General features: G+C 43.0%; 1 protein-coding gene across 1 annotated transcript; it reads right to left on the bottom strand.

Annotated features, from left to right (window-relative positions):
- Nucleotides 1-1571: 1571 nt before the first annotated feature.
- Nucleotides 1572-9536, bottom strand: pex2 (peroxisomal biogenesis factor 2). Its single transcript, XM_054623189.1, has 2 exons — nt 9470-9536; nt 1572-3251 (listed from the first exon to the last, which is right to left on the bottom strand). Exons 1-2 carry the CDS (start codon nt 9471-9473, stop codon nt 2272-2274), a joined length of 984 nt encoding a protein of 327 aa, XP_054479164.1. The 5' UTR covers nt 9474-9536; the 3' UTR covers nt 1572-2271.
- Between the last annotated feature and the right edge of the window lie 931 nt (nt 9537-10467).

A 10467-nucleotide genomic window follows, 5' to 3' on the forward strand; every position in this document is an offset into this window, starting at 1 on the left:
GGGGGCACGGGGCCAATTTGCTCCCTAAATGGCTGCGTGTGAACGGGAAGATTGCTTTGCATAGCCGCTGGGAATCTGGGCTTCTTCCTCTTTTTCTTCTCCACACAGAGCCTGTGAATTAGAAAAGATCCAAAGACAGATAGGCTTAACAGAGCCCTAGCTACCTTCCTTAACTCCAGAGCACTGTTCCAACTTCCAACTAATTCAATCCATAGGCCTTACTCAATTAATGGACTTTAATGCACTGTTTCTTCTTTATCTTTTTTCTCTTTCCTGGGGTTTGGGGACTTCAGTTGGAGTTGTAGAGTAATATCTGCAAAAAGGTTTGGATTGTAAGTCTGCCTGAATGTTAAGACAATGACATGTCCCAGGGGCATTACGGTTAATCTCCAACATCGCCTTAATTTTACCTACTGGGACTTGCTGTACATTAATGCGATGAAGTGCATGAAATATTGACAAACCTGTCTCTGGCTCTATATGCATTGCTATAGGATTAGTCAGAACGTCCTTGATTTGTGAGCGCCTCTGGATATCCATACGATGAGCCCCTATGTTCTGTACATAATGTCAAACTAATCATCATGTAGGATTGTAACCTCTACCTCAAGGTGAACATTTTTCTTTGAATCAATCGAGGGCCTACTTCAATACATGAGCTTTAAACTGTACATTTCAGTGCTTTTGACTTTGCATTGCACCACCAAGTACGTATACTCTAGTACATACTATGCTCTACAAACCTGCGGAAGTTCTTGGGAGAAATAAAGATCACATTGTAAGTAACATAAATAATTAAGGATCCTGTCAGTACCTACCGACTACTCTTCGGGGCATTCATGCACCTCATGAGGACAAATATTTCATGCTATCCTCTCAGCTCAACAGAAACATTAACCTCATCTGAGTGCAAATGTGTGTACGTCTGTCTGAGCCGGTAGATCTGAGACCAGCTCTGCGCAATAGGCTTTCTATCACGCCTGCAGTTCCGATTGATCGTCTCGGCAATCAGCAATTAAGCCCTAGTGATCAGAGCGGGAAGGGGGGGGGAGGAAGGGGGAGGAAAGAAGAGGTGGGAGGTAGCCCCAGCCCAACCCCACTCTTCTCTTGTCAGCCCAGGAAAGGCTTCACTCAGCTGGGGTGCGTTTGGCCCGGGGCTGGGCTCACTGGTGGAGGTTAACTCCAGCATAAATAAGCATCTTTGGACTCATTACAGGGATTAGAGAGTAATTCGCCTGCGAGGAAGGAGACGACTGCCAGGGTTTTGGTACAGTTTACTACAGTCTTATAGGGGCGAGGGCCCTGGAGATTACAGAGGGAGAGAGATGGAAAGGCAGCAAAAGAGAGAAAGGCCAAGGGAAAAGAGAGGCTGGCTGTCAAGTGTGTGTGTGAGTCAATCCAAGCCCCCGGCTGCCCCCTTGATCTTGAGCATGTTGGGGTGCTGTGAAAACGGATAATGGGAGTTAGAACGGCCGGGCCTGTCTAGAGAGAAGTGTGCTGATTGTTATAACTTTCCCTCATCTCTCTCTCTCTCTCCACTTAACTAAATAAACACCCAAGAGGTAGCACTCTATCAATTTTAATGATGTTGAAATACAATTTAGGCACAAAATACACAACAAATGCTAATTTGGCCATGATGAGAAGCATCAGAAATTCCTCCCATTATTAATTCAGCTGACTTTCTGCATTTTTCATCAGAACAAATATTCCCATTTCAACAAAAACACACACACAGACACACACACAAACCAATTTGGAGCATAAATCAACACGTTCACTCATCAAATATATGCTGTGTGGTTCTCTGTAGTCTGTCCAGTGCACCAAAGACAAATAATTCTGTCCAAAGTCCAGTCGGAGAAACGGAAGGGGCCGAGGATTGTCAATATATGCACACATATATTAAACATAGCAGGTCTATGTGTGTTCAGGAAAGACAGACATCATAAAGACTGAAGTCAGGTCATAAACTCATACACCACTATATCTTGAATCTGTGACTATTAAACCCCATTTGTTTTTCATGTTTAGAATACTTTTCAAAATATTCTTACATGATAAGTTGATTTCTTTTAAATACATTTTTTTTTAAAAATGTGGAAATCTTTAAAGATACATTTACATTATAATACAAATGTGGTTAATCATGATTATGTTAATATGTGTATTCTATATGTGCAGCTATAAAGACATGGACCATCATTGTATTTATATTAAGTCCCTGAAATTACAAAATAAACTCAGTCAAATTTCTGATACTTCAAATGATCATCTGCCAATCATCTCCACCTCCATCTTGACCGGCTCAGGCTGCCCTGCCTCTACTCCACATTTGGGGCAGGTGAGGTAAGCGTCTGCGATGCTGTGGCTCTTGATGCAGTAGTAGCAGAATACATGTTGGCAGCCCACCGTGTGAGGCATGGTGGGCCACTCTCCACACAGTCCGCACTCTTTCCACACGCCTTGCCCTTCTGTCGCCCCGTCTCTATCCGCACCGCCTCCCCCCAAAATAATTGATAACACGGTTGCCTTTAGCTTCCTTGTATTGATCAGGGGTAAGAGGAAGATGAGGAACTCAGCGAAGCCGTGCCACAGCAGCTCGCGGTTCATATACTGGTAGGTTACGTCCCGGACCACGTTGGGCTGACTGAAAACCGCCCGAGCTCCCACAATCCTTTCGGCCAGCACAGGATGGCGACCTTTTCTCAGGAACACAAGGAAGTTGATGAGACTTGCGAGCTGTGTGATACTAGAAACAAAGGTCAGGCAATTGCGGAGACCCTGTTGGAGTAAACCACCGTCTCCTTCAGACACAGGCCCTCCTGAACTCAAGCACAGCAGCAGGCTGTGGGAGCGCTCCTGGAGCCAGCGAGGACCTGCCGTGAGCAGGGCCAGTCCCAGTTTCTGCCTGCGAGACAGAGGTCTGTACCGGGGAGACGTGGAGAGGGTGTTGTGGTAGCGTAGACTCAGTAAGGATTGGCCCACGGTGACACTGCTGGAATAAAGTGTGAACCTCCATAGGAGCAAATGGAGCAGGACCCTCAGTTCGGGCTCCAACGGGGTGAGCAGGCCTGGGCGGCAGTTGTGGAAGCACTGGGAGAACTGGTTCCATACCAGCTGCTCTAGGGATGAGTCTAGCTCGAGGGCATCCAGCTGGCTGATGCGCAGAACTGGGGTCTGCGGGTCAACATCGGTCTCTGGACCAGAACTTCCAGCCGTCCTTTTTTGGTTGTCCTCGCTTTCCAAAGCTGCAGGGAAAAAAATATTTAAATGTTTAAGTTTAAATATGATTATCATGTTTTTTCGTGAATTTAATCGAGTGGTTTTCATTTTTTCTTTCTCAATTTAGCAAGAAAGCCCTTTTTACAGTCCTGTCATTATTGTTCAGTTTGGGCCTTCAATCTGATATGTCATGATACGGTTTACACAGCAACTTCATTGTTGACAAAATAAACTTTGGCTTTCCACTGAAGTGATGAGGGCATCCAAACAAGTAATCAAACAGGTTTCATTTAAATGAAAAATTAGAGTAAAAAACTATCCACAATAAGGCCAAAACTAAAAAAAAAGTAAAAAGTTGTAAAAAAAAAAAAAAAAGAATGAAAAGAAATAAGCTTCCTCCAAAACCTGCCAATAATCAAGGTTTAATAATAATAATAATAATAATAATTGAGTGTCTCATGACTTTACATTAATAAATACCTTCTACAGGCCACGACATACTTGACTATTAAAGTCAGGGACATGAACAAAATCTATACAAAAGGAACAACTATTAAAAGGACAACTAGTTTGTTGGGAGGAATGAGGCCCTGGAGGTGAGGCCATCCTGTTCGGAAGGTTATATTTTCTTTATACATAGGAGCGGAAATCACTTTTCACATGTAAAACCCATCCTTAATGCAACCTTTGAGCTGCGCAATGGAGAGGAGCAGGGGGTCTTAGACTGCTCTCTCCAGTGTATAAACACACACAATCCAACACACACACACACACATAGACACACACAGACACACACATGGGAGGCAAAGCTTGGGGGCTCTTGGTGCCGGCTCCCTCTGGAGATAGGGGTGTGTGTACAAATCACATCACTAGGGATTAGGCTAACGGCACAGTCTCTGGTACACCGTAAACATCTGCCAAATGTGGAACAATTTTCCTCCCCCTAGAGTCGACTCCATATGGGATCCCACCATTGTGAAGTCTGGGCTATTTTGCGCTGCGAACGTTTTCCAAACCGCTCACAGTTCCCCCAGTTTTTTTTTTTATCTGCCCTTTCCTCAAATGAAACGCTTAAGAAGTGGGAGACTAACTAACGCAGGGAGAGACAGAGCAAGAGGCCCAAAGAGAGAGAGAGAGAGAGAGAGAGAGAGAGACAGAGAGGCCTTTTTTGACAGTGGCTTTTGTGTCTCGCTGAACAGGATTTGTCACGAGGCTTTAAAAGAGATTTCAGCCGGGTAAATATGGCAGTTTTGACAGAAAGAGAGAGATGATGGTCACTTTAGACTTTTCTCGAGGAGGTAAATAAAAAAATAAAAAAAAACATTCAAATATGCGGTGGCAATGCTTGGGTTTATTGTGGCGCACAGGACCATCTGTGTATTCATGATGTTTCAATAGAGCAAGGATACACCTTCCATCTAAGTTAGAATTAGCAAATGAATGAAAAAAAGAGTGAATTCACGCTGAAGTAAGCAGGTGTGACAAATTCATTGAGCTGCATTCGAAATGCTGCCATGTTTAGTGACTAGAACCTCGCCTGTGACGGAAGTGCAGTCTGGCTTTTAAAAAAAAGAAATAAATAGAGGTAGTCAGAATGTGTATGGTACCCAATAAACAGGCTCCATTTGTTTAGTTTAATCTGAAAGTTTTTCCTTGATGGGAGAAAATGTGGAGATTATGTGCCTGTGTGTGTGTGTGTGTGTGTGTGTGTGTGTGTGTGTGTGTGTGTGTGTGTGTGTGTGTGTGTGTGTGTGTGTGTGACTATGTATGTCAATGGCAGCCTTGATCTATGCAGAGCCCTCATACAGAGCTAAATTAATCTATCATTGCATGGTAGCACAGACATGCATGCACACAAACACACACAAACACACACAAACACACACACACACACACACACACACAAACACACAAACACACACAAACAGAAACACACACAGGTGGTGGAAATCCCCGTCACAGCAGCAGCAGCCCTCTCGGGAGAGCAAACCCGGCCGGGTCCAATATTCTTTTCAAAGCCTTTTATCGAGCAGTTTACAAGTTATGAATGAATATGTTTTATTTGGGGAAACACGGTATTGACAGCCACCTATCAATAGTAATGTGACTATTGTCAAGGGTCTGTCAATATTAATGTAATTATGATGTAGAGGGATCAGAGGGATGCCAGAGTCGGGGGCCAAGTAACATCTCCTGCCCACTGCCATATCAATAGCTGGGATTGCTATTGACAGCTTCCCTTCAGACTTGCAGCACTTGCCAAATATATAACAAGCAGACACTTCAGTCAATGCCGGGCTGCCTATAAAAATTAAGCATTTGAATTTACAGGGCTCTTACCGTGGACGGCTGAAATCCATGTTCCTTATGTAATAGTCAAAAGTCACAGTCAATGCCAGTGTTTACAGAGCACCGGCATGGTGTGTGTGTGTTTGTGGACAGACAGCTGCACACAAAACGTATACAAGATACAAGCAGACTCCCTCTCTCTCGGATTATTTCACACAACCACACACACCTGATGTGATGTATTGACTTGATAATTCTCTCGTGGGTCAGCCAACCAACTGACCCAGAGACAAAAATGCCCTCTCCTGGTTGTCGGCAACTGACAACCAGCATTCAGAAGGCAGGTTAGAGGAGTTCACTGAAAAGCAACAGAAAATCTGGGGTCTTGCTTTTCTATCAAAGCTGTGTAAAATACTTTAAAAAGATCTTCCTGGGAAAATATTAAAAGGGTATTTTGAGTCAGGTCAGATGAGAGTTTATTTTCCTTTTTTTTTTTCTGCCCTTGTTCCCTTAGTCTGTGCATCTTGTTCAGACAAAGATAGCGCACTGACTCAAGGCTGACTGCCATATCTTACAGACAACAACAACAACAACAACAACAACAACAACAACAACAACAACAATATCCAATCTAACAGGGAACACACTGCAACATCGCTTCAAGGCAAAAAGGGGCCATGACCAGTGTGGGGAAGGAGAAACGAGGCAACAAAAGCGTACAGAGCATCAGACTGAAGCCTCGGAGCTGCACCGGGTCCTCTGAAAGATAGACAACAGGCTGCAATGACAGCTACCCAACAGGAAGATTCAGATGGACAAAGAGACAGACGCGTCACACACAACGCGTCATGAAACCCTCAGCTAGGAGCTCTAAACTACTGTCTTACTGATACAGTGAAGGGTGAAAAAACATGGGGCAAAGATAGCTAAGGAGGAAAAAAAACGAGGGAGGGGTAAAAACAGATAAGCACCAACCTCTCCCTTGGAGCTGACCTTGAGACTGACGGTCACAATAAAGGAGGAGGGGACATTCCTGGAGCATATGCGGCTCAGCCCCACTGAGGTGCGGGCATCCAGGGAATAGTCTATAGAGAGAGAGAAAGGCTGCACTTTTTCTTCTTGACCTTGGCTTTGGTGTCTAGGGAGGGGATGAGGGTGTTTAGGTCAGGGGACTAAAGACTGAGGGATGCTGGGAAGGTGGAGCATTTGCGTTTTGCTTTCCCCCCCCCTGCAGTGGACAAGTGCTCTGAAGCCGCTCACCAGGCCATCATTCCATGCTATTTGGAAACGTTGTGTCTAAAAGTCTTGTTTAAGCTCACGTCATGTTGCAGGGTTTAAATTCCTATGCTTGGTTGTTAGCGTAATATATATATGCTGAAATAACGCATAAACGGTCACTTGGCTTTCTGTGATACTTGTAGCGAGAAATAAGCTATGCACTGGCAAAGCATGCTGGATTACAACTTTACATTTTCTTCTCTCGCTCATGTAAATTCATTTGTGTAAAAGCTCTGGTGAATAGAACCTATTTCTCTGAGCACTCTAGCCTCATTTTTTCTCTCTCTCTCTCTCCCACTCCCTCACTTTATTGCCCTTCTTTCGCCAGGAACGAGTCCAGGCCTATTAGCCATGGCCTTCTAATGTCCTCACTGTGAAAACGGATGAGAATGTCAGATTTAGAACTTTTAAGAGAGTGATGTCATACAGCAGACCACAGGCATTACGGGGACGCTAAGATTACCCAGGCGGTAACCAGACTAATTGTTATGAGTCTGTTTCATGAAAAATGAATGCGTGCAAATGCAGAGAGGGGTCTTCAGGCTGTGTGTACGTGTGTGCGCCGCACACTAATGCTTTATCAAGGCTCTCCCCTTTTTGTAATCACCCAAGACTCCTCCGAGCCACGGGGTGAGGGCCAAGTTAATGCCTGAACACAAAAAAACACACATCAGTTAGAACAGCACGTCTGACACACACACAAAAAATGTGCTCTGCTTAATCTGGTTCACTCAGAAGGTAAATTATTTAAGAGAATTAATTGATTTCATGAGTAGGAAGGTTGAGTATGCTGGGGCTGTGTGAGTAATAAGTACAGGGGTTTGCAAAAAAAAAAAAAAAAAAAAAAACTTAAAAAGTAATGAAACATTTAAAAGGGCCGATGCACAATGACCGTGGAAGAAAAAGCGGATCAGCTAATAAATGAGAGAACTGAAGTTTTGTCGTTCTTAGGAGTCACAGAGAGCACTGGGGCCTCTCACCTCATTCAAACAAAATGTGTTATACAGAGGAAAATTTGATCGGCATATTTCTTAGCTTTTGTTTAAGCATCAATTATTTTTGTCTGTTATTTTAATCTGTGTAACAATTAAAATAAGTGTGGGAGTGGAAAGTGAGGTGAATTCTTTGTCTCCAGTAAATCTATGAGAATGTGAAGGCCACTGCAGGATAATAGATTTAAGAATTTGTCAAACCCACTGTACAGACCCTACTTTTAGGAATCCCTCCTTTGTATCTCTGAATTCATTTGGAGAATTGTAATGCTGCCTCTGCAAATTGTACACACAATGACATACCAACATGTTATAGGCTACTTTCAACTTAGTTTGGAAGTTTAATGCTTCGATTTCCAGCCAAAATGTACGCAGTAGAGCTAGTGCACTGCAAATATGATAAAAAATACGGTGATACTCGGAGACAACATGATTTATAGACCTAAATGCAATTATTGGACTGGACGTTAACAGCTGTAACAGGAACACAAAACTGTCTGCCAATTCCTAGAAGTCTATAGAGGGTAAATATGGATTTTAGAGCAGCACTAAAATGACAGAAATAAAAACAAGACAAAAATCTATCTGAAAATGATGATGACAGCCAGATCATTTTGGAGCTTCTAAAATTGAAACAATTGAAATCAAAAGTTAAAATGTTTAATCTTTGGCATGTTAGTCGTAAACCGTAGATATACTATATATCTATATGTACATATACAATGTTCGTGGAATATAACATTTTCGGTTCTCTTAAACGATTAAAATGATAAAGCTAATCCAGGAGGATGGAATTATTTCCAATTGAGTGCACAGATAACCCCTCTTGCCTTTATCACTTCCCTTCATCTGGAAAGTGTATAAACTGACCTTATGACTGCAGAGTGAGATCACAGCCCAATTTACCTTCAATGACTCCCTAAAAAAAACCACACTCATTACACTAAGTGTGTAGCTGCAGAGGCACATGCCTATACTTAATTCATGCAACCAGCCGCTCCACGTTCTCCTCATAATGACATTGTCTCTTAATTTTTTAAGCCCATGCCCATCAGTCTTTAACAACAACAAAACCCAAATCTGCTCCATTTTGATAACAAGGCAAAAGCATTATGTGATAATCACAGTGGGGGGGATTAGGCTTTGGGCAGAGTGTGCAAGAGCAGTGCAGTCAAAGCCAGGGGGAAAGAGAGATATAACCAAGAGAGAGATAAGAGTAGAGGAGTAATGATTGGGATGAGAGAAGTGAGTAACTTTAGTCTCTTGAAAATCAATAAGATCAACTTTACCTTGATTCGCTGCGTGGAAGGTTTCGATCTCTGGCAATGATTATTTAGTGGAATAATGTAATTACGTGCAGAGCAGTATAACGTTCTCTTGAAGGAAGACACACTCATTCACAAGGTAAACATCCAAAGTTGCATATGGCAAATATACCTGACAACGTGACTCGTAATTAATACCAATTCATAATCGTTGATCGTCTGAACCGTATACACTGTACGCATCGACAGGCATCAATAATCGATTTCATTTTAGATGCATGCAAACATGCAAACAACCCAGATACACAACACTGACAGGTGATCATAATAGACCACGAGTCTCTAAAAGAAGCAGAAGTGGGGGGGAAGAAACGTAATGCACACCTTAACTCTTAAAAAACACAACGAAGTCATAATTACCCATTTATTTTCAAGGCAAAGACGAAAACAATACCAGTCCTCCCTGATAAAAACGAAAACAACTCGTATATCCGGGTTGTGCGAATATGCACCGCCTCTAAAAGAAAACCCACCAATGGCGTGCAGCGACGTCACGGTTACGCAACCCCAATGGTGCATGTGAGCCAATCAGATCGCACAGCGCCAACGCAGCGGCAAACTGCAGGGGGGACATGATTCAAAGTCCTCCGTTGTAGTAACTGCACATAGCGACCAGTTTTGTTGAAGGAGCCACGGTAATGCACATAAAGTAACACAGATAATGTCTTACATGCACTTAAAATGACATGCATTGTCTGTTTTTTTCAGTTAAACGGAAACTATGAATCTGTGCACAGATTCAACCAGAGGAACAAGCCGTGATTTGGAGTTAATTGTGTCGTTTGCATAAACACTGCGGGTACTTTCTTCGAGCCAGGCTAAAACAACTTGCACAATTATGAGCCAAGAGACAAAATCACCAGGGACAGGGGACAGCTCTGAGCTCTCGGTTCAGGGGAGGGACACTTTGCACGTCCCCTGTCCTTCAAGAGAGGAGCTGAGAGGAGCCATCCAGGGTCCTGTGATGGAGACAAGCACCATTAAACAGCTTGTACACGAGTTCAGAGGACTCTACGAGGAGAGATTGACAGCTCTAGACCTGGACATCAGCGCAACCCGAGAGGAACTGCTGCAGGTGAGTAAGTGGGTTCCAATCCCAGCCATGCCACATGTACAGTAACCAGTCAAAAGTTTTGGACACACCTTCTCATTCAACTACTTTGAAGAATCTAAACTATAAAACATATTCTGGTTTGTTGAGCATTTGTTTGTTTACCACATAATTCCATAATGTGTTCCTTCATAGTTTGGATGTCTTCAATATTAATCTACAATGTAGATAAAAATAAAAACCATTGAATGAGAAGGTGTGTCCAAACTTTTGACTGGTACTGTACTTTGAAGAATCTAAAATATAA

This window comes from Anoplopoma fimbria, chromosome 21 (genome assembly GCF_027596085.1).
Source record: "Anoplopoma fimbria isolate UVic2021 breed Golden Eagle Sablefish chromosome 21, Afim_UVic_2022, whole genome shotgun sequence".
NCBI lineage: Eukaryota > Metazoa > Chordata > Actinopteri > Perciformes > Anoplopomatidae > Anoplopoma > Anoplopoma fimbria.